We start from the raw sequence: 27,468 nt of genomic DNA on the forward strand, positions 1-27,468 counted from the left end.
CTATTGATTTTTGTTTTGTAAATGTAAATAAAGAAAGGTCACAAAAACATACTTTCCGATGTTTTGGGCTCTCTCTCACTGAATCACGAGGTTATGATTGCATGGTGATATTTTTGCAATGTAGTCTAACATTAGACCGAGATTACCTCACTATAGACGATGCAGCTCTTCTGTCTCTCCTCTCCCGTGCTGCTGCTGGGGCATTTGGGTAAAGTGGCATCGGCACATGCAGTTCAACATCACATCTCCTTAAGTCCTCTAATATTTCCTTATTTATGTCATCAACACATCCATGATTCATGGAAATGTTGTGTAAAACAAGGTCATATTTTTCCTTGTATTTATGTATGGTTTGCAAAAATGGGAACTGCTGGGTCCGTGAGATGAGAGAAGCAAAGTGTATGCGTGGTGTGCACACTCTACATTATGGCTAAGCATGCGTCATTAAAATAGCATCTGAATAACGCACCACTGAGTTTAGATTAGGTTTTTCCTGGTCTGTGGCGGAATTGTTTTCTGGAACTGCAAAATAGCACTAGGGAATGTTTGTGCCGGAACACGCCTCCTCTTTTTGCGGAACAGGAGCGCAAGTTCATTCCCTAATTTACCGACGTGAGTCTGTGGAGGGAAAAGTCCGCTGTGCGTTGGGTGCAAAATAGGAATGATACATGCGTCGGTGTACAAAGTCAATTGCGCTGGGTGCAACATAGGGCCCTTTGAATGTGAAACTGTCTGTTTCCAGGTTCCACAGGACCCCCAAGCTGCACTGTAAGGGGAGATCATCTGACCTAAGGTCCAAATCCTTCAGATCCTTGTCCCGCTCATCAGCTTGAAAAGCTTCCATAACTTTGTGGCTGTTGGATGTTATCTTGTGCAATTTCAGGTTGGAGTCAGCTAGCATTCTGTGATATTGTTAGGATGTCAATCGCTTCTTCAGGGGTTGATGCAGATGCAAGTCCATCATCAACATGAAAATGTCTTACGTCAAACTGCTTGGCATCAGCGCCATGCTCTCTCTCACCCTCTGCTGCAGCGCGCCTCATGCAATAAATAGCCACGGCTAGTGAGGGGCTATTTCCAAACACATGGACTTTCATTCTGTAGTCCCTCACCTTCTTGCTGAGATCGTTGTCTTCATACCAAAGGAACCTGAGGTAGTCTTTGTGGTCTTTGTGTACAACAAAACAATTAAACATTTGCTGTATATCAGTTGTGAATGCAATAGATTATTTTCTGAAATGTCGAAGGACCCCCAAAAGGCTGTTGTTCAAATCAGGGCCACTAAGCAGCACTTTGTTTAAGGACACTCCTTCATATTCAGCACTTGAATCAAATACCACTCTTAGCTGGTCAGGTTTCTGAGGGTGATATACGCCAAATGACAGTGTTCTTTATGTTTCTTCAGTGGAGGAGCAGGCTCTGAATGCTCGTTTTCCAACAATTTCTGCATGAAGACAGTGTACTGCTTCCTCATGTCATGTTTTCTGTCCAGTGTTTTACAGATTCATCTACCAACCCTTATAGAACTGGCTTGGGTTTGCCTTGCACCAGCTCTTAATTATGCTGTTATAGTTTTAGACTGCCTGCCATGCTTGTTACTAACTTAGCTCTGGGGAGCTTATTCCCCGGAGTTCTTATCTTTTTTTTTTTTTCTTTTTCAGCAGTTTTCCTTGGATTAGGGTGGCACCTAAATCATGGTTGCAGCTGTCGCCATGGTCCTGCTCCACGCCATGCTATGCCCTGCTGCACCCTGCTACACTCTGCGGTGCCCTGCTATGTCCTGCTATGCCCTGCTATGCCCTGCTACTTACTGCTATGCCCTGCTGCACCCTGCTACACTCTGCGGTGCCCTGCTATGTCCTGCTATGCCCTGCTACTTCCTGCTATGCCCTGCAGTGCCCTGCTACGCCATGAAATACTACAACTACTATTTGTAGTGATAGTTCCATTATCTTTATTGAGACTATTATTGCCACTGTTCATCACACCCCCAACCGGCACCGTCAGACACCGCCTACCAAGAGCCTGGGTCTGTCCAAGGTTTCTTCCTAAAAGGAAGTTTTTCCTTGCCACTGTCGCACTAAATGCTTGCTCTTGGGGGAATTACTGGAAATGTTGGGTCTCTGTAAATTATAGAGTGTGGTCTTGACCTACTCTGTAAAGGGTCTTGAGATAACTCTTGTTAAGGTTATGATTTGATACTATAAATAAAATTGAATTGAATTGAATTGAGAGAATAAAGATGCTTCATTGCTTGCTCTTTGTTACTTGGAAGGCACTGCCTGGTGGAGCAGAATGGTAATGGCGCCACCCAGCTGTTTGCTTCGTTTTGATATTCTCCTCTGTCCATTATGTCAAGAAAAACCTGATCATCCACTGAAAGCGCTGGCAGAGTAAGACTTGCCAACCTAAGGAGGGCAGAGCGCATCTGGCGATGAAAGAAAAGGAAAGAGAAGGAGACTGCAAACTTCTTCAAGAATCCATTCCGCTACGCACGTGTGCTCCTAAAAGGAAAGGCCAGTGGAACACTGGAAGCCTCTAAAGAAGAGCTAGAGGAACACACACTCAGTACAGCGACCCTTAAGGAACAAGCCCCTAGGCCCACCAGGCTACATACCGAAGCCTCCAGAACCATTAGCCCTGTTTGATGCATCAACACCCAAACTCACTGAGGTCCGGCAGGTGATCACGCGAGCAATATCAGCATCAGCATTAGAATACCGTACAAGTTGTATAACAACTGTCCAAGAGTATTGAAGCTCCTATAGATCCTCATGAGAGTTGCCTGGACCAAGAAGAGCATCCCATATGTGTGACAAAGGGCAGTGGTGGTTTCTATCCCAAAGGGAGGCCATGGTAATGACCTACTTCCAGGACATGTAGATGTGCTTCACCATTATCACCAGAACTTCACCTTTTGCTGGCAGCAGTTAAAATTACCGATCGTTATGGGATGCGCCATCTCCCTTATCCTGTTTATGGCAAAGTTTGAGGCCATCCGTCAAGAAAAGGGAGCGAAACGAAAAGGCCACCTTTAGCATTGGAGTGGAAAACATCCCTCTCATCACAGATCAGCCCATCTGAACCTGGAAAGGTGATACACAGCTAGCCTCTCAGACAAGGGGATGGGGAAAATTATCCTTCAGCAGCTGTCAGAAGGCCTGGCAAAGATAGACTCAAGTGAAGTTGCTTCAGCCATAAGCAGGATGGATGCTAAGGCCAACTTCTTCATCTGCAATAGGGCTCCCACAGTGCTTCTCTGCAGCAGGCCTATACTGGTTGGAACTCACTGCATACCCCTGAATTGTATCACCCTCTGATACATGCAGGAGAAGTCGAGACTGGTAATGGAGTTAAGGGACTCCTCCGACAAGGCAGTGAGAGATAGCCATGTCCGAATGGCAACAGAAAGGAAATGGAGGGCTGAGTAGATGTGCAGAAGGTGGTGAGCAGACTGCAAAACCAGGAGATGGTGAGCAGGGTCCAGACAGGGAGGGCATGCCTCGGATGTTGTGACCCACTCAGCATATGGTCTAGAGCAAACAAGGAGAAGAAGGATCTGCTTGTCTCCGAGATCACCAGAATGGAGGAGGAGGGCTACAGAGTGCAGGCCATGGCACAGGGGTGTCAATGTCATTACGAGTGCACTAGAATTTTAGCTTTGGCTGATTTGACTACGGAGATCTGAGTGTTGACTTGTTTGACCGCAGTTAACGATGCTAACGGCAATAAGGAACACAGACCATATCAGACCCCAGGCACCAGCGTCTGGCCGCGTCGGAACAAAACTGCAGCTATTTCATTGGAATTACGTAACGTAAATACAACTTTAATACATTAACTCATCTGTAAACAGATGCATTTAAATCGGCAATGGTGGTTAACAATGAAGACAAAAAATTCCCAAACTTCACGACGTCATCAAATGTCCGTGTTTACTTCCATGTTTTCAGTTGCGAGACCCCTTGCGGCAGAAAATGATACTTTGTATGTTTAAGCAGTTATAGGTGATTATTAAATGTCTGATAGATGGTGCATGCCTACACAGTGTAGCCTAGAGGCTGATCAGAGTGGAATGAGCTTTAAATCACATCAGAGATTTTCTGCATCCCTGCTGGTGCAGTATTACCCACATCACTGCTGTCATCATATTTTGACAGAAGACATTCTGAGGGTTTTGGGAGCTCCTTTGTGGAACAATACTGTAACCAGATGTAGGAATATACTGTACACACAAGCAACAGGGAGTCCTGAACTTTAGCCTTCTACCACATTTTCATTGTCAATCCAATTTAACCAGAATATGTTTATGCAGTAGCATTTAAAAAGACATAAAACTCAGTAGTTGTTCTCAAGTAGGTCTTGCTAAGATGCAGAACCAAAGTAAGCAACCTTTTGAGTTTAAACTTTTAACCTAGCATGGGATGTTTACTGAGGGTTTGGCAACTGATCAAGAAACGTCCAATAGCTGAGAATGACCTGACTCAGGAATAAAGATTGTAGATGAAATATGCATACACTGCTTCCATAGTTACTATAATTATTTAATGCACGAGTTCAAAGTGTAAGCTCATGCTTTAAATAACTTTTTGGGTCACAAAAATCAAACCACAAATAAGCTTACAGGGTTTCTGGCATTCTGAACTAAGTAGCTCTGTGGTTTTTTTTCTATAGCATGAGGGGTGTTCACTGACCTATTCACAGCTGCCTGTTTAATAAAGAGGCTTGTGAAAGCAATGCCAACATTTCCTTCAGCCTTTCTCTGTGTATGCAGACCTTTCACATTGGATGGCAACATAATTTATAAATACCAATGGGCTGCACTGATTGGGAGAGAACAGATCACATGTAAACCATGAATGAACACACAGAGAATACTTTTACCCACTGAAAAAATATGTGGAGCAGATTTGTATATGACGGACAAACAAGAAACAAAATGGAGAGGAAAAAATATAGTAGCACAATGTACTGACAGATACCAAGTCCATAATGACAGAAACAAATAATTTTATTTTAAAAATATTTCACTGCGGATACATACAATACACTCATCATACTCATATATTTGCATAAAGTATACTCTTAACATGATAATATTTAAAGATTTGATAATTATTGTCAGGTGGGGAGGGGTATATCAACAAGGGGAACACTTTATTGTAGTGTGTAGCGTAAAAACATTGAAACAGAAAACCACTAGAACAGATACAGATGGGACCTCGCCAGCTGCTGCCTGATTGGAAGAGGACATGGGGCTGAGCTCACCAGGTAGTTCAATGTCAACAGTAGTTTTTCAGGCAAACTGTGTACACTGACTGAAGGATTTACACAGATGGGCAACACAGGAACTGCTGCAGCTCTTTGACTTGCACCAATTTGCATTCCCGAATGGAGAGAATCTCATTTTGAAGGAGTGCCAAATGTTCAGCCACAAATTGATATTGACTGATATTAAGCCAGAGATTTAAATCTAATACGGAAAGAAAATGTTTGCATTGCATGTATTAATATATGTCTGGGAGCAGCAGAGAGCTGGCGAGATGTAAAGGTTGTGTTGAGGATATTCATTATCATAGAGGAAAAACGGACACTGAAATGAAGAATTCCACCCTGGCTGTCCCTTCTGACCTTGTTAACTGACACAGGACATGATTAGCTCTATCCCCGTTACAAAGACCTACTCTACAGGATTACTGTCGCCTCCATCTCTATGACATGTATTGGTTTCTATACCCGCCTCATCTACATTATAGCCCTCTCTGCTAACAAGGTAGTTTTCATTGACAGTTAAATGTAGCCACAGTACATCTGTGTATTAAGTGCTAAACAGATTTTTTTTTTTTCAAAATACAGTAAATCTGTCAGCAGAATTTAACTCAGAGGTGTTTTTTAACTTCTCCCAACACCGGCAAAACAAGTTTGAAAGTGGCTATACGTGTTTTCATTTTTTGAGGGCTACACTTCAGCCAAGGTACTGATGGCGGACATTTTAGATTCATTTTTAAAATATTCAGATTAAGTCAAAAAAAAAAAAAACTTTCTTGAGGTCTGTGCCGTACCAGAATACTGATCCAGAGTTAGCCCTCCTGATGAGGGAATAGAGTTTAGTGACTGAAAAGTCTGACTGCATTATTAAGTGCTTCATATGGGTATTGGTGTAGATGGGTAGCCTGTCACCCAGAACACAGGTTTCTCTGTTAGCCGGGCGATGCTAATTAGCCTGCCAACATGTGTTTACCTGTAGAAAGCTGTCTGTGAGGAGCAGACCTTAGTAAAATGGCAGTGAAGAACATTTTTTCTCACGGAGGAGCATTTAAATTTTCTTGGTTTGCAGCTGAATAGCTCTTCTGAGACATCAAGCGTGCCGTTACAGCCATGAACACACACCTGCACACTAAGCCACTGCTCCCACCAGATTCAATTAACCTCTTTTTCTCCATTAAAGTCTGATTCTTTGTTGAAACAGTAGTCAGAGCTTCTCTACAGTTGTTCATTCTTCTGCTGACTGCCTGCTATCAACACTCCTTAAGGACTTTCAGAGATTTTGCAGCTAAAATGTGCAAGAGAACACTAGAGAACAAAGCACTAGAGGTCTTCACAGTTCCAGACAGTTTCTATTAACTGAACTGGGTCCAAATTATATTGTGTTGTGTAGGCACCCGTTGTATTGCCTAAGTGGATCTGAGCCGACTTGCTTTTAGATTTGATCACATGCACACATATGCATGTGACATATTAATATATTGCTGATAATCATCATTAAAATGTTGTTTTTGAGGCAACCAGATTATAAACTGTACAGTCCATCCATCATCTACACCCTGTTATCCTTTGGAGGGTGCCTATCCCAGCATGCACTACGTGTGAGACAGGGTACACCCTGGACAGGCCTGACGCCAAAGCTGTGTCCCAATTCCATGTACCATGTACAGTATATATACTCTGTACTATTTTTTTTTTATAGTTATTTTAAACTGCTTTTGTTTTTTATTATATAAGAAATTATTAGGACTTTTAATGTCAATATGAATGCAACTTCAGATTATATTTTTGTTTTCTGTCTTCTTGTCTTTAAGTCTTTCTGAAGCTGTTTCATCATCAAGAATTACTTTGGATTTTTTTTTTTTTAGCTCTGAACAGCTCCTCCATTTCCTTTGAGCACTGACTTCTTGGAGAAAAGTGCACATCAAAAGCACACTCAAAAATCCAGGGATTTTAATATGCATGCTGACTGTTTTGAATATACTTTATTTAATAGCCTTTCCACTGTGAACACACTACATAATGAAAACCTGCTTACAATTAGTATGTAGTATGGGATTGGGACGCAGCTCAACCGCCCAGGATCAGTGCTGGGCTGTGAGGTGAGGTGGCCACGGTCGGAATCGCAGGTCAGGCGATGCACAATGGCCCAAAGAAACGTCATCACACACACAACCATTATAAAAGCAATGGTTGTTAAACAATGAATACATTCATCTGAGTAAAGGGAAAACGGTCCAATATGACACTATGTATTTTCAAAATTTGAGCCATATGGTCCGATATAAAAAAAATACTTACTAAGTTAGTTAATTATTTTCCTGCCGCTCATGTGGCCAGGACAGTCCGTCAGATAGGGACTCGGATTCACAGGCTATATGGGTCTAGAAACATGGAAGTTCAAGTTCTTTCTTACTTCATCTTTTAACTATATTAACTGGTCTCTATTTTGTTGTGTTTGGATTGAATCACATTTTGGATCAGGTCTGAGTGTCCTCGCGTTGCATAAAAATCAATTTATGCACATCATGTTAGGTGTTGCACTGGTTCAATTCCAATGGAGTCCATCATTTTTTACTTGTGAAGACCTCTACTAAGCAAGTCATATGACAGCAAGAGCTTTGGGAGTATTATTTTTGATAGCTTTAAAATTTAACTTACAGGAAAAATACAGAAAATATAATTTAGTGAGGATGAGTAGCTTATAGAAAAACAAGATAATGTTTACGTTAGTTAAGGAAACAGCAGCTAGGTGGCTTTTTCAAAAAGGATTTTGTCATTATTTAAATGAACTGAAATACATCTGCTTGTGGAATTCTGTGGCTTGGGAATAAAGGACCTCTACGAATCTTCTGAGCAAATGACCAGAGGATAACTGTTGTGTGTTCATTCCCCATGCTGGAGATCAGCTGGCTAAAAAAGCCATTTTTGGGGGGAGTGCAACCACAGCCGTGTTTGTACGGCACCGACATCCTTCGAGGAGACTCGGACGTACAGTTAGAGATGGACGTACAGTTAGAGATGTTGAGAGGGCTGCAGCAGGAGGCAGAAATCAAGCACTCCGCACCCAACACCACTCCACCCCACATCAAACTTCAACCACCATCTATGAATGTCTCAGGAGTTCTGTGTTGGTTCGGCGTTGGCTGTTGACCTGGCAATGACAGAGCCCAGAGCCACTGTTAGACAGAGTTCAGTCCATCAGTAGACACGTTAGCACCGCAATCCCGTAACTTGAGATGCCATTTTCTGGACTGTTGTTAGAGTAATGGTCTCTAACCGTGGCAGAGACAACTAACACTGCAAACTGGATCATCTTAACACATCATTTGGAGGAGGGAATCCATGAAATCCAGGGTCTGCCTACAGTCTTGTGTGTAATACAAATCTTCAGTATCTGTAGATATTAAAATGTGCTAAGGTGGATTGTTTTTTTGCAGTGTAGTTGTGTACAGAGGGCAGGAAACATGACAGACAGAATTCAACCTGACTGAACTCTTTCATCAGTGGCTCTGGTGCTAAAGAGGGAATCTCCCTCTCCCCCTTTCCTTCTTCCCTTTTAGCTTCCTCACAAAGGCCAGGGCAGGTCGCTGAAGTCGACGGGGCCGCCCAGGCCAGCGTCCGCCTCCAGCAGGGACATGATGACCGCCATGGCCGCCTCGTCGTTGCTGGGGCTGCTGGAACCAGGCTCGTCCATGATGTCTATACTTAGGTGGGAGTTGTCACCTGAACAGAGGTAGAGTCATTGCAAAAAATTATGTTTGGAAAGGAGAAAACATCAAGATAAAAAATAAAAAAACTCCGTAAGAAAATGTTCAGTGTACGTGTATATGTCCAACTCACTCATGATGGACTGGTTGGAGTAGGGGTAGCCTACAGAATCAGGGCCAGGAATAATCCCTGTGCTCGGCTGCTCGGGTGTCACTCCATTCTGAATCTATAGACACATACACGCACATATCAGTTTACTGTGAACACAGATCACTTTCAACCTGAGCTGAAAAGGTTTCCATTCTGTCCTCAAATATCTTTGTGTTTGTCCACAGAACAGACACTAAGGCACATGGAAAGGACAAATCAGTGTGAATGTACTGTAGATGCATCAACGTTTCCTTAACAACACACAACACAGTCATTTTGTTGTTTTGTTTAATAATTATCAGGTAGCGTATACTTTTAATGATATAAGACTTTATTGATCCCCATGGACACAGTGGCTCAGTACAGAACAACCCTCCCTCCAGCACGTCCTGTCAGGTTGCAAGACCGCACTGTCACAGGGTCGAATAAGATGGACTTGGGGTTTCGGGGAGCCAGATTGCACAAGGCATCCAGGGAGCTGTCGGAGGAGGCCAGGTTGGACTAAACAGTAATGAATGCAAGGATAACGACAAACAGGACAAAGATTCTTCAGAGGTGCGGATGGTCGAAAACAACAACACTTATAGGACTTTGCATCCATATGGGAAGGATGAAGTGCGGCGGTGTGAGCCCCAAGCAGTCTTGCACTGATTCGGAATGGGCAGGTCAGACAAGTGGGATCCAAGGCCATGTCAAAAACCACAGTGCTGATTGGGCCCAATGTTGCGGAGGCAGAGCTGGAAGAGAGGAGGAAGAAAAGGATGCCGTTCACCCCTAAGGTGCGAACCCAGTAGCACCCCTAAGCAACCAAAGAATGGAGTCATGCTAAAGAGTCAGAAGCCTAAAGATTCCAGGTCAAAAGAACAGGATCAAATGGCCAAAATCCAATGCAGCGGAGGAGAGGACAAACCTTGATTAACACCCGAGAGATCTAATCCAGAGAACCTTGTGTGGCCCAGTTGAAGCCAATTGTTACGTGTTGTGTTTTGTTTTGTGTGGTTTCCTTTTGTTTGCCACTCTTTCCAGGTGTGTGTGCTTGCGTCGCCCCTGCAACTGGTGCTGTTCAGCAATAACGAGGGGGAAGAGTTAAGTACCTGTGCTGAGCCAGTGACGGGATGGGCTTCAGTAGAAACCAGTGTGAGCCAGAGAGAGTGGTGTGCCTGCGTGTGCCAGGCTCGAGCCACTCTCTGCTGTGTGCAAATTGAGTTTATTTGTGTGTTTATAACCTTGCTCTATTTAGTTTAAGTTTTGTGCTAAATAGTCGTCTTCTGTTAGGAGATTTATTTTTAGCAGTTTTGTTTAGTTTGTTAATAAATAATCCTAGTTAACCTTGAAGCGTTTCTGCCTTTCCTTGGTTTTCTTCCCCGGTTGGTTTTATTTAATTGTTACCGTCCTCCAACCCTAGATATGATAGGGACGCAACACCAAGCTAAACCTGTTTGGGGAAACTCTTTTGTAAGGATGCAGAGGCAGGTATGGCGAGGTAACCATCAAATAGGCAGCGCTGGAGGAGAGCAGACACGTCCAAAAAAGAGGGTCTGAAAGTCCTCTGGGATGAGATCAGAGTAAGGCTTGTCAACCTAAGAAAGGCAGAGCGCATCTGGTGATGAAAGAAAAGGAAAGAGAAGGAGACTGCAAACTTCTCCAAGAATCCATTCCGCTACGCACGTGGGCTCCTAAAAGGAAAAGCCAATGGAACACTGGAAGCCTCTAAAGAAGAGCTAGAGGAACACATGCACACTCAGTACAGCGACCCTTCAAGGAACGAGACCCTCAGTGAGCTCCGGCAGGTGATCATGCGGGCAATATCAGCATCAGCACCGTACAAGTTGTATAACAACTGTCCAAGAGGGCTGAAACTCCTATGGATCCTCATGAGAGTTGCCTGGACCAAGAAGAGCATCCCATCTGTGTGGCAAAGTGCAGTGGTGGTTTCTATCCCCAGGTCAGTGTGAATGTACTGTAGATGCATCAATGTTTCCTTAAAGTGCCCATATTATGAAAAAATCACTTTTTCTGGGATTTGGGGTGTTATGTTGTGTCTCTGGTGCTTCCACACACATACAAACTTTGAAAAAAATCCATCCATGCTGTTTAGAGTGAGATACGGTTTCTGAATGTGTCCTGCCTTCAGTCTCTGGGTGAGCTGTTCAAAATCAGCACGGCTTGTGACGTCACAAGCCGAAACGAGCAGGCTAACCGCAACCATTAGCTCATAGCGTTAGCATTAGCATGCTAACGCTAGCATGCTACCTCGTTCTCAATAGCAAAGCACTGCTACAACACACACAAGTTCACCATAATCTACAAAAGAACTACTTACATGTGCGCCCTCATTTAGAAGTCTCCCAGCTAATCCTGCCTTGTAACTGACCGAAGTTGTAGAAACAGCCTTTCTTTTACTGTCTATGGAGCTAGCTAGCTGACATGATCTACATCTGAGCTACTGCACATGTGCAGTGCAATCAAAGATAGTACAGAAGAAGAAGAAGAAGAAAAGAGGTCTCACTCTGTAGCTAAAACAGAGACCTGAAAAGAGGATCTGCAGCAGTGAGAGAGAGCACTGCAGTACAACAAAAATATGGTGTTTTTTGAAAATTAAACCATGTAAACCTATTCTGGTATAACCTTAAAATACAATTATGAACCTGAAAATGAGCATAATATGGCTGCTTTAACACTCAACACAGTCATTTTGTTGTTTTGTTTAATAATTATCAGGTAGCATATACTTTTAATGATATTAAGATGTTATTGATCCCCATAGACATATTGACATGTCAAAAGCAGCAGAAGAAATTTATAAATTTGCGAACATTTATAAAATCCTGTTTTGTCATTATGGGCTATTGATGAGGGAAAAATGATTTTAGCTTAAGGCTGGAACATAAAAGGTGTAAAAGTGAAGGTCTCAATACTTTCTGAATAGACTGTATATAATATACATATAAACAGTACCAGCCAAAGTTTTAACACACTTGTGTCCAAACTTTTGACTGGTACATACATGTACCAAAGACTGTATGAAATACATAGTCTCTGTGATGTCACCCATAGATTTCTGAGGAGCCAAAATGGAGTTTGCGTTTCCTAGGATGGAGAAGGCATGACCTTCCCCAATTCTGCCTCTGATTGGCTAGTACTTGTTGCCTTCGTTGGTTGGATTGGTTAGATTTAGGCATAATGAGTGAGATTGGTTAGGGTAAGAATAGGTAAGCCAATAAGAGGCTGGACGTGCCTTCGCCATCCTAGCAAAGCCAAATTCGCCTTCTGGTAATTCCACCCGTTGCCATCTTGGCAGTGCCTGAGGTCGGTTAATCAAAAAATGGGCAAATACGTGGAGCATGGATGGAGCTGAGACAGGCTAAATGAAGCCTTCATTCTATGCTCGCCTCTTGTGACAGCAGCCAACTTTTTTTTTGCTGTAAAGTTGGGCATTTTAACATGGGGATCAACACCCTTTTGAAGCCAGCCTCAAGTGGCCACTAAATGAACGGCAGTTTTTAGCACTTGCGCATTGGCTTCATGTTTCACCACCGAAGGTTGCCGTTTGACATGTAGAGTACATGTACATACACCATTTTGGAAAAAAGTCACGAAAGGGGTCTTAAAAGTCACTGATTTCTACAGAGTAAGTCAGTAAAATGGCAACATTGCATAGAGTCCTGCTGTCGTAAAGAAGATCAACGCTAAAAAACTGGTTGGCTGAGGTGGATCAAACAGTAAGAAAGTATCAGATTTTGATCAGCTTTATTTTAGCCGATACAATCCATTAAAAATGCCCGGATTGACCCAGATCTTGATACTTTGGATCAGCAACTTTCAAATCGATAGACCAGCATTAGTTTTTTAAATGTCAAATATATTATTTTTAAACTTATTCACTTCTTCAGTGACTTCCTGGAGTTTCCGCTGGTTGTCTGGCAACAAACAAGTTATGAAATGTTAATTAGTGATCTTTTAGATGTGCTGGTAGATGGATTTTGTTGCCCTTTTGACAGAGCCAGGCTAGCTGTTTCCACTTGTTTCCATTCTTTATGCTAAGCTTAGCTAACCAGCTGCTGGCTGTAGTGTCATATTTATTGTACAAACATTAGACTGGTATCGATCGTCTCATGTAACTCTTGGCAAGAAAGCAAATAAGCAAATTTCCAAAAGATTTCTGTGTGTCTATCTCTGCTGTGTGTTACCTTCTTGCCCCCTGGGGAGCATGTGTCAGGTGGAGGGGTGCTGGTGATGTTCAGAGGGCTGGAGCCACAGCTGGAGGGGGAGGAGCCTCGAATCCTGATAGAGACACAGATGGTTGCAATGACTCTGAAATACACTTTGCATTTCATAGATTTTATTTCCTTACCATCAACCTCAATTGCAAAAAAACGGCAATGAGTCATGGTTTTTCACTTGGATAACAGGCACAAATGTGACCTACATGCAGCAATTTTTACCACTTTTATTGGAATGTGTTAGCGTTGCTATGGCAATAAGTAGATAATACATATCAATGGAGACAACTGGTATAATTTTAGCACTACAGCAGCCATCTGAGTCTGCGTTAGTCTGGAGGACTCAGAACTAAGCGGGGAGCCAGCAGTGTACACACACTGTCCTATTTTACACAGTGAAGAACTTCTGGTACTTCTTCATTTTATCGTCAAATGTTTTTTAAAGATTATTTTCTTGGGCTTTTCTGCCTTTAATTTGACAGGACAGCTAGGTGAGAAAGGGGAGAGAGAGGGGGAAGACATGCAGGAAATTGTCACAGGTCGGATTCGAACCCTGGACCTCTGCGTCGAGGCATAAACCTCTCAGTATATGTGCGCCTGCTCTACCCACTGAGCCAACCCGGCCACGTCAAATGTTTTTTAAATGATCCAATATTATTCAATACATTAAATGTGAAATGTTCTATAAAAAGCTTGAATCCTGCAAATTTTATGTCATACGAGTTTCCCATTTGTCAAGCATGTACAGCAGCTTCTGATGTGTGATAAATCGTGCCATATTACACATCTGTGTGTCGCCTCTATCACCTTCATCTACATTAAAACCTAGACCACAGGGATTTTCCAGTCAAGGACCAACAGACTTTGTGAGCTTTATTGGTTTTGAGATTGAAATACACTGATTTCATCTCCCACCTCTGGATCTCCATCACTTCCTCTGCAATCATGCGTCCAATTTTGCCAGCTCCTGCTCTTGTGCCACCGGGGATGCCAGGGACCGTCTGCAGTGCCCGCCTTCCTCCACCTACCAATCAACAGCAATCAGGAAAAAGAGATTTTATTCATTGTGAAAGATGAATGATTCTCAGTGGGGGATTATTGACAGTGGCTGTGGGTTTAAAAAAAAATTATAAATCAGCCAGGTGTAAAGGAGCGCTGTGCATTTGTTTAAATTAGTATTTTACCCTCTGAGGTGAGAACGCTGTCCATACTCTGTGGTGAAGCAGCGGATTGAGGATAATCCGATCCTTCCATCATAGGACACCTGGAGAGATTAACACACATGAAATGTTCTGATATTTCACAGCCAAGTATGTACTTCATCAGTTGTATGAGGTGTGAGTGTTCTATAGGGTTGGGCATCGAGAACCGATTCCTACTTGGAATCGTTTCAAAAATTACGATTCCAGTGGAATCGTTTCTTTATTGGAATCGTTTGGAGGATTTGGGTTCAAATCTGATCATGGGTTCCAAATTTAACAGGCACAAGTTTTGGTTTCCGTAGCGGCCAGGCGCTTGTTGTGTTGCAGCCTTGGAGCACAGTAAGCGGCGCTCTAGTCTGGCTTTATTTTACATTGAAAAAGCCCGGTAAAACTGCAACCCACTATTGAATCAAAAAAACTTTCCTCTTATTTGTGAAATAAGCATGTGACCCGTTTCAATTCCACCCCTCAAAGAATCGGAATCGAGAATCGATAAGAACCGGAATCGAAATCCAAACGATGCCCAACCCTAGTGTTCTTGTCTACTTACGACACAACAGTGTTGGTGGAGACGATGTACTCCACCTCCTTGGTCCAGGGGTTCATGAAGCTAAACCATCGGCTCCTCAGCGTGATGAAAGAGCCGTCTTTGATCTTGAATTTGTAACAGTTGGTGTTGATCTTCTCTCTCATCTGCAGCACTGTTGACAGCATCATCAGTGTGGTAAGTAAAAACATACACACATTCAGTACGATATGACAATATTCCAAATTTGATACAGGTCATGTAAACAGCATATTCCGGATTATATTTATTATATTTGGATATTCCGAATAAGGCCTTTGTCCGAATATAAGACATGTGGGATATTCCAGTATTATTCGGGTTTTAGAGGCATTCTTTGGACATGTATACAGCGCATTCGGAATATGCGGAACTTTTAAAATGTTGCAAAAAAGAAAAAAAATAGAAAATCCGAATTAGAAGCGTTTCCATTAACTGTTTAGAGCGAATAACGCAAAGCGTAGTTTCATCACAAGTTGACATTAGGCATAGTTGTAGATTGCAAACTGGCTTGCTAAATCAAAGAGTTTAGAAGCTAAGAGGTAGCATTGTACACGTTGGCCACCTGTGCAGAATACAGGGTTGTGGCAGAGACATTTGGTGTCAGCAAGACAACCGTTCACCGCTGTGTCTGTGTCAGTCCATGACTAAGACGAGACGATGACGAGGCTGCACCAATGTCCAAAAACGCTGACTAAGACTAAACTAACATGCATTATTGTTGACAAAAAAAGACGAGACTAAAATGTTTTGCATAAAATAAAAACTAAGATAAAATCTCTCTTCATTTTCATCTTTTATCTAACATACACGTGCACGATTGTATTTGCATAAAGGAAATTAAAAAAAATTTAAAATATAAAACCAGACGCGTTTAACAAAGTTGCATTCAACAAAAATCATTCAACAAGTGTATTTTGTCAGGTAATTATGAAATTTAACCAATATTTGAGATGTGTGAGAAACACTATTTGACTGAAATGGTTATCAGAAATAATCTCAGAAATAATTTATTTAAAAAGAGACTAAAATGTTTTGACTAAAACTTGACTTAGATACCTTGAGTTCTCTTGTTGACTAAAACTAGACTAAAATGATGAGACTTTTAGTCGACTAAAACTTGACTAACAAAAAAAGATATGTGAATGACTAAATATGACTAAGGGCGTTTTCACACCGACAGCCTTTAGTTCGGTTGAATTCGTTTCGTTCATTTGCCCCGCTGGTGTGGTTCGTTTGGGCAGGTGAGAACACGGCAATCGAACTCTTGCGCATCAAAAGCGGACCAAACAAGCGTACCGAGACCTGCTTGAAGAGGTGGTCTCGGTACGCTTTCATTCGAACTCTGGAGCAGTTCGTTTGTGATGAGAACGTGATCTGTACTCGAACCGCACCAACTATATGTACTCCGCAAGTCTGAGCTAATGTCTCCTGTAGTCAGGTGTGTTTAGCAATCTGCGATGCAGAAGGGCAGCAAACTGTAGCAGCTTGCAGTGGTTCTATCACAGAAATAGACTGCAGTCAAGCTTGCTGTCCGTCACTCGTATCTCCGTGGTCAAACCAGCTGCCGCTAAAATTGGAGACAGATGTCGGCAGAGCAGAGCGAAGTCTCAGTGACCAGAGCAGACGTAGTCACGTCTCTTGCGAAACAATGTCTGATAATTTTAATGAAATGAGCTGGTTTGACCACTAGACCAGAACACAGGACCTTTTTCCTGTATTTACTTTCTTGCTCCCACCCCCGATATACCATACAATATCCGACCAATAAGAGGGCTGGACGTTCTTGCCTGATTTGTAATGATGCATTTTGGAACGAAACCAAACCAAACCGACTGAGGGCAAATCGCTCCAAGTTTACTACTCACCAACTGATTCAGACCAAAGCAAACGAACTACAGGTGTGAAAACGCCCTAAAACTAACAAGGACATTTGGCACAAGACTAAGACTAAGACTAAATTAAAAATAGGTGACAAAATTAACACTACATGTGAGTTACATGTTCGCTACGTCACAACTTATTCGGCAAAGCTGTTTACATCTCCCATTTTGTGCATTAACTCTTTTTCGAAAAAGGCCACCTGAAGCGAGCGTAAAAAAGTTTTTCCAAATTTTGCTGTTTCCATCAACATTTTCTAATGCGATACTTCAAAATGCGCATAAAAATACGTTGATGGAAACATGAATACTGAAGACTTGACTCATTTACTTCATTCAGTTACTTCACCATTGAAATCCATAAAGATATTTTGTCTATCCCACAGCAGGTACCTTGTCTGTGGCACTCTGCCAGGTGGCCAATGTCATCCTGGTGGAAATACTCATAGAAGGAGGTTCCCAGCAGCTCCTGGGGCAGGTAGGCTAGGATGGCTGTGGCTCTGAAGGGACAGACAGACAGAGAGACAGGGAAAGGTTGTGTTTATTTACAGTTGCTGATGTATGACTCCTCAGAACGAGGAGGAAAGCAAAGAAGTTCTCAACATGTTAATCAGCAAAGACAACTCTTGTTTTGTTTTTTTCAAGGCCAGCAATTAACACTATAACCCACAGGCTTTTTAGGGCTACTATAACCGCCAAACCGACACTCTGAACGTTTGTATCCTTTTGTTTGCACTGATAGGCCATTAACGCATCATCACTCTCCATTTCTTTAGCAGCAAGGAAGCACACATATGCAGCCCCCACACACCATACACAGCCAGCTTGAACCCACACAACACATCTATTTTTAGAAAAAAATATTTTCAAGCTGCCACCTGATGCAGTAATAGTCTGATCATTTGCGCTGTGCGTCATTTAGTTTAGCACACACAAAGTCTCCAACTCAATAATATCTCACTGGAAACTAATCTAAAATGCAATAAATTAAATCATATTCCTGACATCAACATACTGAGTGAAGTTTAGAAAGAATGAAGAACACAGACATCAGTCAGTATCATCCTTCCTCCAGTCCTCTGTCCTCCGCCCTCTGATGCTGTGATTCCCTGCAGCTGTCTCAGCCAGCAGCTAAGTTTACAAGAATTGGCCTAATTTTAAGATATGTGGCAAACTATGCTAAACAGTTAGACATTTACAGATTGACTTTTGTTTTAGCTTGTTTGTAACAATTTGCCATTAGCCGAGCCAGTGTGTGTATAAAACATATATGTTTGTACACATGCCTCTCTCATCCACTACTGAATGAGACTGTGGACAGATCAGATGTATGATGTACAGTGCTAAGCATAAGTGAATACACCCATGCTAAAGTTGACTAAAAAGAGGAATAAAAAAAAATCATCTTTTGGTAATTGAGCTTAATTAAAAAAAATTGGAAAAATCCAACCTTTAAGGACACCAATTTTCTTTGTGAATGAATAATGTATCGTAAATAAATAAATAAATGTTCTTTCTTTAAAATACAGGGGGCATAAGTGTTATGTTAAATTCCAATAATATGTTGAAAAAGTTGAACTTAATATTATTCCTTTCATACAAATTAATCAGTAGTCTCAGCTTGATCCAAGATGAACCTTGCTGAATGTTCGCCGACACTCTCTTGCATCTCACCTCTGGTCAACGAAGACAAATTTGCCGTCGATGGCGTGCCGCGAGACGTACTCTGTGGGCTTTACCCTGATGTCTGCCAGGCTGGGTTGGGGGACAATGTGGGGGTGCAGGCGGCCTATGGCTACCAGGCAGCTCAGGTTGCAGCCCTCATTGTCGGGCTCGTTGTCTTCGTCGAGACCCATCTTGGTGGGCGGCCAGCTCTTTAGGTATCCCGTGCTGTGAATAGTGCAGAAGCTCTTACGGTCCGCTGTAAAGACGGAAGGAGTGGGGCAGAGATAGTGTTAGTGGTTTGGCTCACTTTTGAAACTGTAATGGAACCGGATTGAGAAAACCTATTTAGGCCGTCTTGAAGAGTTTAAATATGCTGAAACATTTCCATTTATAATGATTTAAAACATATATGAGATAAAAACATTCTTTTTAACCCTTGTGTTGTCTTCCCTTCAACCTTGAAAAAAACACTTTTTTCCCCGACGTTTGTTTTTGCTTTTTCCAACGTTCTTCTACACATTTTCAGCGCTCATTTCTACGTCCCATATTTTCTGATATAAAACCAAAATTTAAAACGGGTCAATGTGACCCGAAGTCAACACAAGGGTTAAACTACACATGCCAAAAAAAAAAAACTTCCCATATCATGCTCATTTTCAGATTCATACTTGTATTTTGGGTTTATACTATAACATGTTTACATGCTTTAATGTTCAAAAATGCATTGTTTTTCGTATACTGTCTGTCTAAATATACCTGTATTCGCCCTCTGTCTGAAACGCACCGTTTTAGCACCTGTCTCTTTAAGCCCCCATCCCAGAAAAAACATGGTCTGCTCTGATTGGTTAGCATTTCCGAGTCTTCTGCATCTACGCTCTCAGAGCCTGTGCACCGTCATTGCAGCCAGGGAATGACTGTAGCGGCACTGCAGCTGCACTTTCTACCTATATCTATATTTATAGTGTAGTTGTGACCGTTAATTCATTTCAACATTCTAAGATTGTACCCATAAATTCCTAGTATAAATACATTTGTAATGGCAAAATTTCAAATTGACTCCACTAAAAAAAGACAATCATATCCCATGTGTCATTTCAGAACCATGCTTAGTTTCTAATTAAAAACTATACTGCTTCACACAGGTGTACAACTCTTCCCTGGAGGAGAATTTTGCCTTCACAAAGTAACCTTTGCAGTGTGTTGTGGAACAAAAATAAGGAGGAAGACAACAAGAAAATACTCAGGCTAGGCCGAACTCCAATATACCATTACATTACTCTCTCCACAGTCCAAGGTTTAAGATTAGGACGCTAAATTATATAGGTTAATATGCACAGCATAAGGGACCCTTTTAGAGATGCTAGTTGAATCTCCTTCCAACAACTACAGTTTGACATTCCTCAGTCTAAAGGCTCTCCAAAAGATTCATTTCAGTCACATTTGCCAGGTGTCAGTCTTATTACATATACATATTCTATTTGAAGCATGTGCAGTGTCCCTTCGAAACGTGCCTGTTCGGAACAATCCGACTGCTTAGCCTGTGGTATTGCTGCTTGAAGCTTTCTCGAGAACCGCTCATCCAAACAACTTCACACTCTACACTGTGCTTCCTTGGGTCCTGAGCAATACACCTGCCAAGACATGGTTGCGTCACATACCTGGCGCCTACTCACGGTCAGAAACACCGTTAAAATACACTCTGGTTCACAGGAAACTGAGAGTAGACTTAACCGTTAGGCAAGGTAGGCAACTGCCTATGAATGTATTAGCATGTATTAACAGCTATAGATTCATTATATTTGATAAACAAGTATTGAATATGTTACTATTCTAACTCATTGTACCCTGAAATAACTTACAGAAGGCCCCCCCAAAGAACTTACAAAATATGCAACTCAACTGCATACTACTGACTGTGTACTTTTACTTCAGAGGAAAACACTGTACTACATTTACCTGACAGAGAAATATATATTCAGATTTTACTTAGAAAATACAACAATTAAAACATGATGCATTATTATTGATTAATCTATCAATAATAGAATATTAGAGTAGAAAGCTCATATTTGAACAGATAGAGTAGAGTACATTTAAGTACATTGTGCTGATAATGCCTCTTTCACTCTTCACTCTTAAGTAAACATTTGAATGCAGGACTTGTACTGTGTGATATTCGTAGTTTAACTTTAGAAAGAAAACGTTTCGTGTAGGCCTACCTTTTCTACCACTGAAAATACCAAAATTCCCAGTTAGAAAAAGGGTGAAAAATAAAGGAAGACGGTGGTTGCCTGGGGCCCCCCAAAACACTAAATCTGCAGCTGAAAAACACGAGTCGCTGCTACTCACAGTCAGAAACAAAGGTGAAACACACTAAGCAAAGGCATTCATTGCTAAATCGGCGCATTAGTCGCTTGCTTTGACATTACCACCACAGTTTTAAAGTAATGGTAAAGCATGGACTTAATTAGTGGAGATATTTTGGCAGCGGTAACGTTTTAAGTGTTATAACTTAGTATGGTAAACTTACACAATTTGAGTTGCGAGGGCAGAGGGACGATGTTCCTGTAGGATATCCGCTTGTTCTCATTAACGGAAGGATAAAAGTATTAGTTTTAAAGTTGGTATATCCAGCAGCAAAAGTGAACTGCTGTTTATTTATACAGTGGCCTCTATTGGCGTTTTTCCATTACATGGTACCAGAGGCCCGTTTCAGAAAGCAGGTTTAGTGAAAACTCTGAGTTTGTTAACCCTGAGATGAGGGAAACTCTGGGTTTTCTGTTTCAGAAAGGGAGGTTAATCAAACCTGAGAGAGAGGGGTTACTCCAGCCCGTTTCAGAAAGAGAGGTAACTTAATCTCAGAGTCAGTTACTATGGTAACTGAGCCTGTGAACCTAACCTGGTCGGGAGCAGGTTTTCTTCAATAAACCTTGAGTTTCTCTCAGTCTCCTCACTCTGACACAGCGCTCTTTAATTTCCTCATTCATTCATTCAGTCTGTATCAGGCGCATTATAGCACAGTTTGTTATCTGCAGGAATAAAAAAACAGTGTTGGTTTATTAACCAAGTTAGGCAGACTATAATTTTTCTTCCTCAAAACATGGCATTTCCTTTTGTCGACGATCCTGTTGATGAAGAAACTGTATTACTTCGCAGGGAGTTAAACATACGTCGGGAGATGATATTGAGGCACCGACTATAGATGCATTTTAATTTCCAGATACAAGCCTACCTAGCCTGGTTGACACCAGACCCTTCTCAGTTGTAACTGAGAGTGGGTCTGGGCAAGGTTCATTCGCAGCTCATTTCCAAAAGGGGCGTCACCAACGGACAGCGCTCAAATGCCTCTGGGCGCATTGGATAGTCCTTTGGAAAAATTGGAAATGGGCTTGAATGGGCTCTTGGCCAGACTGACTAGCAGAGCAAATCTCAAATTTGCCGGAAGTTCGTCAGGGTTTTCCCAGGCTATAGCCTACCTATTTGAGCGGTATCGTTTTTCTTCCCATTCTACCAGTTATGTAGCCTACATAACCTTATCCGTCCTCATATCACTAACGTCACCCATCGTGGACATGCTCTACATCCCATAAGGGCTGCACGATTATGGCCAAAATGATAATCACGATTATTTTGATCAACAACTATACGTTTACTTCCGTACGACAGCGTGCTGCTTGTGACGTCGTTGCTATTGTTCTTTTGCCCATGTGGGTCGGACAGATGGATGGATGGACAGAGATTCCCTTCTTTATAGTTGGATTAGATACAGCTGTCTACACAGGCTGTGTAAAAGGCTTGCGTTTTACTTGCTCTTTACGTTCGTTCGTAAGCTGCAACCCGCTTCAAGTCCATTTTCTTCTGTTTTATGTGTATAACTACAGTGATTGTGTATTGGGATCGTAGCGCTGCCAAAACACGGGTGACCTACACGCAGCACCATGCCTGAGTTGATTCGTGTTCTAAAAAAAAAAAAAAAATCAATAAAATATAAGAATACAAGATTAGTTTAGTTTTTAATTTTGACAGTTTATAACGTGACTGAACTCAATTTTTCCCCATTTTGAAACACAAAGCATGACATCAGAGGGAGAATAAAGGTTGTCTGTATGAAATATTCAGCTAAACTCTAAAACAGTCAACATGAATAGTAACACAGCCAATCTGTCTTTGCTCTGAAATGCAAATGTAAGTCAGTGCCTAAGCAGGGCAACATGCAGCCAGCCATATGTTTTATCTGCTCTTCGGCCACTGCAATACAGATGACACAATGAGCTGGACAGAAAGCAGAAGAAAAACCCTCTTAAAAGTGTGACAGCATAAAGACTTGTTTGAATTCCTTCAACAGACAATTAATTCATGTTGATCAGAATAATAATGCAGGATGTAGTTCAATGCATTATGGCTCAACTACTAAAGTTGTCTAAGGACCTTTTACACAACTGTTTAAACACTATGAAGTTGTGTCAGGTCGCATGTGGCCCTTTGCCTGCTCCTGTGAGGCTCTTACTGTGTGGCTGGGATCTTTGTTATCAGTTGATTTTTTATTTATTTTTTTTACTTTGTGAAGCATATTTAAGATAAGTCAAATTATGCATTTGAATGCATCTGCCAATTGTGCCAATACATTTGCAATTTAAAAAAAAAAAAATAATGCAGCAGAGTTTTGAGGACAGATTCTGCACTCTGGAGGAAAAAAGCTAATGTCACTGTTTGCATCAAGTTATGTCTGTGAATCAGCGTTTTCTATAGCCTGACAAGCCAGACCCACATCAAGATGTTGGGTCTGGGAACTCACCATTGGCAGGGCTCTATCCGAGGGGTGGGATAAAGGGTTGTCTTTCAAATTTCCTCTGCACTCATAGCCAACCAGAGCAACGCTAGTTGATAGATCCGGTCGGCAAAACTCCGAATACATCTTCCTTTTTTAAGAATGACTTCAGTGCTTAACTCTAAGTCTTCCAGAGTCACGGCCAAAGCCGATTCGAAAGACCGCTGTTCGCCAGCAGCAGCAGCCATCTCCTTTGTTTTCAAGTAGCAGGGAATTCACGCAGAACTGTCGCAACTCTGCCGTCCTTATGTTAAGCCCGCCCACCGACTCTATACACGATGTGATTGGCCTGACCAGAATTGGGTTTTTCCAGCTCGCAAGCCAACGGAGAGTTGCTAGACTGACCCTGGCTGCAAATTACATTTGCTGCCGCTAGGGTGCGTCTAGATTTCTACGCTACGTTTCTTTCTTTCTACACTGAAACAAGTAAAGTCAAAACATCGTTCTGTTCTTATGTACACACATGTGAAAGAGTTGTTTCGAGTGGCAACAACCAAGTACAAGCCAGACATGAAAAGGATTGTGGATAACAAAGACTGTCAGGTTTCCCACTGAATCAATCTAGGTAAGAAAAATCTATGAAAACTGCTAAGTAGTATGACTGTCATTAGATATGGAAGTCACTGTTGTAGTGTGGACGTGCATGTGTTGTGTGGCTCTTAGCTATGGTGCAAGTTTGTTTTTGGCTCTTTATGCTGAACTGGTTGGCCACCCCTGGTCTAGACCTTCTCTATCTGTAAAGTGTCCTGAGATCACTTTTGTCATGATTACTATAAATAAAATTGAATCGTATTGCTGAGGAATGCTGTGCATTTTGGAATTTAATGCAATTTAGACACGCGATGTTCAATATTAATAAACTCTGAATAAACCATAAGGACCACTCTATGCAGCAGCAGAGTGACTCGAGCATGTCTTCACCTGGCTGTCTTTTGCAGTTTTAACTTTGCTGCATAGTGGGGGGGGGGTGGTGTAAAAAAATAAAAATAAACTGATGGAGTTGAAAAGGAGATCACATCAGCAGAACTTCATTCAAGACGAAAATAACAACTAGGCAAATACAGAAAGCAGCTTTAATTTACCGACCAAATGTACTGAAAAAATTTGATTCACCATCTTTTCTGAATCTGTTCAAGCATCTCCTGGAATTTGGTAAAAACATAACCAGGTATTTACTCCTTTTCCCACCAGCAGCACCGTGTTTCTCATTTTAACCTGAAATGGACAGAAACGAAATGCAGTCCAGAAAAGAGTACCATTTTCTTCACAAACACCACTTTGACACACCATAGCACTTTCTACAGTTACTGTGGTGTCTTCCTAATTTTAACAGCGTTTCCCTCATAAACCTTTCACAGAAATTTATCTGAATTTATTATCATTATATGGGTTTTTGTTTTGGTTGCCTTCTCCTGTGCTGCAGTACCACTGCAACTAAACTGTTACTAATGCGCTGGCAGAGGGTGCCCTTGTGCCAAAACAAATATCACTAAAAACCAATGGGGGAAAAATATAAAAAACATATTTAAATGAAAAGTGAGAATACTTCCCGATTGTGCGTGCCATCGTTGCACCAGGGGCTCTGCTAATCTTCTCTGTATTGTTCCCACTTTAATACATGTGAAGGGATATGAAGCTTTTAAGAGACCACCAGAGCCGTTCGGGGCCCGTGTATGCATAGTCAGAATAAGCAGTGGAAGAAATATTAAATAATGTATCAAAACTACATTATAAAAAATGTTAGTAAAACGTCTGCATTCAAAATCCTACTGAAATGGAATACAGCTAAAAGTCAACAGTGTAATTTTTTTCTTTGGTCTGGACCAAATGAACCGAACTATAGGTGTGAAAGCTCCCCCATTTCCCACAATCTGCCAGCAATTACTACTTTTAACTAATTTTGAGATCTACTCACATTTTAGCAGAGACACTGATAATTTAGTGCTATTTTTTTTATTTTTGTACATCTCTCTGGGCAGTATATAACCCGTTAACGCTTTTCTGCCATAAAAAGGGTTCCTGTATTGTTGAGTTACTGGTGGTACTGTATGCAAGATTTTGCTTTTGGCAGACCAGATAGGTTAAATAAGGGTTAAGTAAATAAACATATAAAAAAGATGCAATTAAAGAGGCCAACCTCCTTGGTTGTGTAATGGAGATGTCCTCATGCTAACTGAGGTGTGCTTCCTTGTTTTAATAAGGATGTGCCTCTAAAAATAAAATAGAAGAAAAAAACAGAAGAGCACCAGGAAAGCAGGGCTTCTGCTTTCATAAGGTAACTGAAAGACTGAAAAAAACCAGTGTCTTAAAGGGTAACTAATTTTTTATAACCTTAGGAAATTTTCCTATGTTTTTGTGTCTAAGTGACTGATGGGAACAGCAATCTTTGACATTGGTCCAGTATTAAGCGAGATCGCTACAGTGGGCAGCGGCGAAACAAGCTACAATGTAAGTTAATAGGGCAATTGTCCAGCTTGTATTTACGTTCACAAAAGTGCTCGTTTTGCCAGGCTCAGATTCATATCCTAAGTGTCTGACAACATTATGGAAAGGAGTTCTAAGGAGGTCGACCTTTCTGTTAAAGAGTAAAATCCTTTTTTTAAACAAAAACATCCACGAAAAAAGCGTTCGCTAAACCCACCAGACTCCATGAAAAATAAACAGTAATTTTAGCATCGTAAAATACACTTCATTCAAAGTCGACAGAAACTAAATAAAACTATGAAAAGCCGTTTTGGGTCGTGTTTCCACTTTTCCAACCATCACAACTCTAGTTCTGGTTGAAAAAAACACAGTTTACCGATTTCCATGTGAAAATATGTTGGCTCTATACATGCTTAAAGTGCCCATATTATGAAAAAAACACTTTTTTCTGGGATTTGGGGTGTTATGTTGTATCTGTGGTGCTTCCACACACATACAAACTTTGAAAAAAATCCATCCATGCTGTTTAGAGTGAGATACAGTTTCTGAATGTGTCCTGCCTTCAGTCTCTGGGTGAGCTGTTCAAAATCGGCACGGCTTGTGACGTCACAAGCCGAAACGAGCAGGCTAACCGCAACCATTAGCTCGTAGCGTTAGCATGCTAACGCTAATGCTAACGCTAGCATGCTAACGCTAGCATGCTACCTCATTCTCAATAGCAAAGCACTGCTACAACACCACACAAGTTCACCATAATCTACAAAAGAACTACTTACATGTGCGCCCTCATTTAGAAGTCTCCCAGCTAATCCTGCCTTGTAACTGACCGAAGTTGTAGAAACAGCCTTTCTTTTACTGTCTATGGAGCTAGCTAGCTGACATGATCTACATCTGAGCTACTGGGCATGTGCAAGTGCAATCAAAGATAGTACAGAAGAAGAAGAAGAAAAGAGGTCTCACTCTGTAGCTAAAACAGAGACCAGCTGAAAAGAGGATCTGCAGCAGTGAGAGAGAGCGGTGCAGTACAACAAAAATATGGTGTTTTTTGAAAATTAAACCATGTAAACCTATTCTGGTACAACCTTAAAATACAATTATGAACCTGAAAATGAGCATAATATGGCTGCTTTAAAGTATTGCTTTTTTAAATGGAGTCTGTTTCTGGTTAAACAGAAAGGTCTCAAAGAGGTTTTAAAGGTCTATCTCTGAAGGGATCCTTTCCACAATGTTGTCAGACACTTAGAATATTAATCTGAGCCTGTCAGCACTTTTGTGAAGGTAAATACAAGCTAGACAATTGCCCTATTAACTTACATTGTAGCTTGTTTTATTTTGCTTAATACTGGACCAATGTCAAAGATTGTTGTTCCCATCAGTCACTTAGACACAAAAACATAGAAAAATAGGGTCCAGGTTTTTTTTTTAAAAAAATGGTAGTTACCCTTAGGTAAAGGCTGAATGTAGAGAAGAGCCCTTGACTGGCACTCAAAGATGAAAACTGATGGGGAGATGCTTTGAGTAGGACAAAGCTTCCTCTACAAGGGAGGCAGCCTTA

At 41.5% G+C, this 27,468-nt stretch overlaps 1 protein-coding gene, 2 long non-coding RNA genes and 1 other non-coding gene across 6 annotated transcripts in view; 1 reads left to right on the forward strand and 3 right to left on the reverse strand.

Moving 5' to 3' along the window:
• Nucleotides 1-388: 388 nt before the first annotated feature.
• LOC118495463 lies at nucleotides 389-17,196 on the forward strand. Its single transcript, XR_004897899.1, has 3 exons — nucleotides 389-399; nucleotides 10,388-10,389; nucleotides 17,114-17,196. It is a non-coding gene; the product is annotated as an uncharacterized LOC118495463 (long non-coding RNA).
• On the reverse strand, nucleotides 4,994-7,511 carry LOC118495462. Its single transcript, XR_004897898.1, has 2 exons — nucleotides 5,332-7,511; nucleotides 4,994-5,258 (listed from the first exon to the last, which is right to left on the reverse strand). It is a non-coding gene; the product is annotated as an uncharacterized LOC118495462 (long non-coding RNA).
• Nucleotides 8,406-27,468, reverse strand: part of arntl1a (aryl hydrocarbon receptor nuclear translocator-like 1a) — a 41,869-nt gene continuing 22,806 nt past the window's right edge. For all 3 annotated transcript variants that reach the window (XM_031297862.2, XM_031297863.2, XM_031297865.2), the window contains 8 exons: nucleotides 18,671-18,917; nucleotides 17,390-17,496; nucleotides 15,102-15,252; nucleotides 14,534-14,613; nucleotides 14,265-14,373; nucleotides 13,317-13,410; nucleotides 9,109-9,202; nucleotides 8,406-8,991 (listed from right to left, as the gene is read on the reverse strand). In XM_031297862.2, coding sequence (XP_031153722.1) covers nucleotides 8,834-8,991; nucleotides 9,109-9,202; nucleotides 13,317-13,410; nucleotides 14,265-14,373; nucleotides 14,534-14,613; nucleotides 15,102-15,252; nucleotides 17,390-17,496; nucleotides 18,671-18,917 — 1,040 coding nt within the window. In that variant the 3' untranslated portion in view covers nucleotides 8,406-8,833. The remainder of the gene's footprint in view (nucleotides 8,992-9,108; nucleotides 9,203-13,316; nucleotides 13,411-14,264; nucleotides 14,374-14,533; nucleotides 14,614-15,101; nucleotides 15,253-17,389; nucleotides 17,497-18,670; nucleotides 18,918-27,468) is intronic.
• On the reverse strand, nucleotides 25,021-25,124 carry LOC116048695. The gene has a single exon (XR_004104722.1). It is a non-coding gene; the product is annotated as a U6 spliceosomal RNA (small nuclear RNA).

This window comes from Sander lucioperca, chromosome 7 (assembly GCF_008315115.2).
Source record: "Sander lucioperca isolate FBNREF2018 chromosome 7, SLUC_FBN_1.2, whole genome shotgun sequence".
Taxonomy (NCBI): Eukaryota; Metazoa; Chordata; class Actinopteri; order Perciformes; family Percidae; genus Sander; species Sander lucioperca.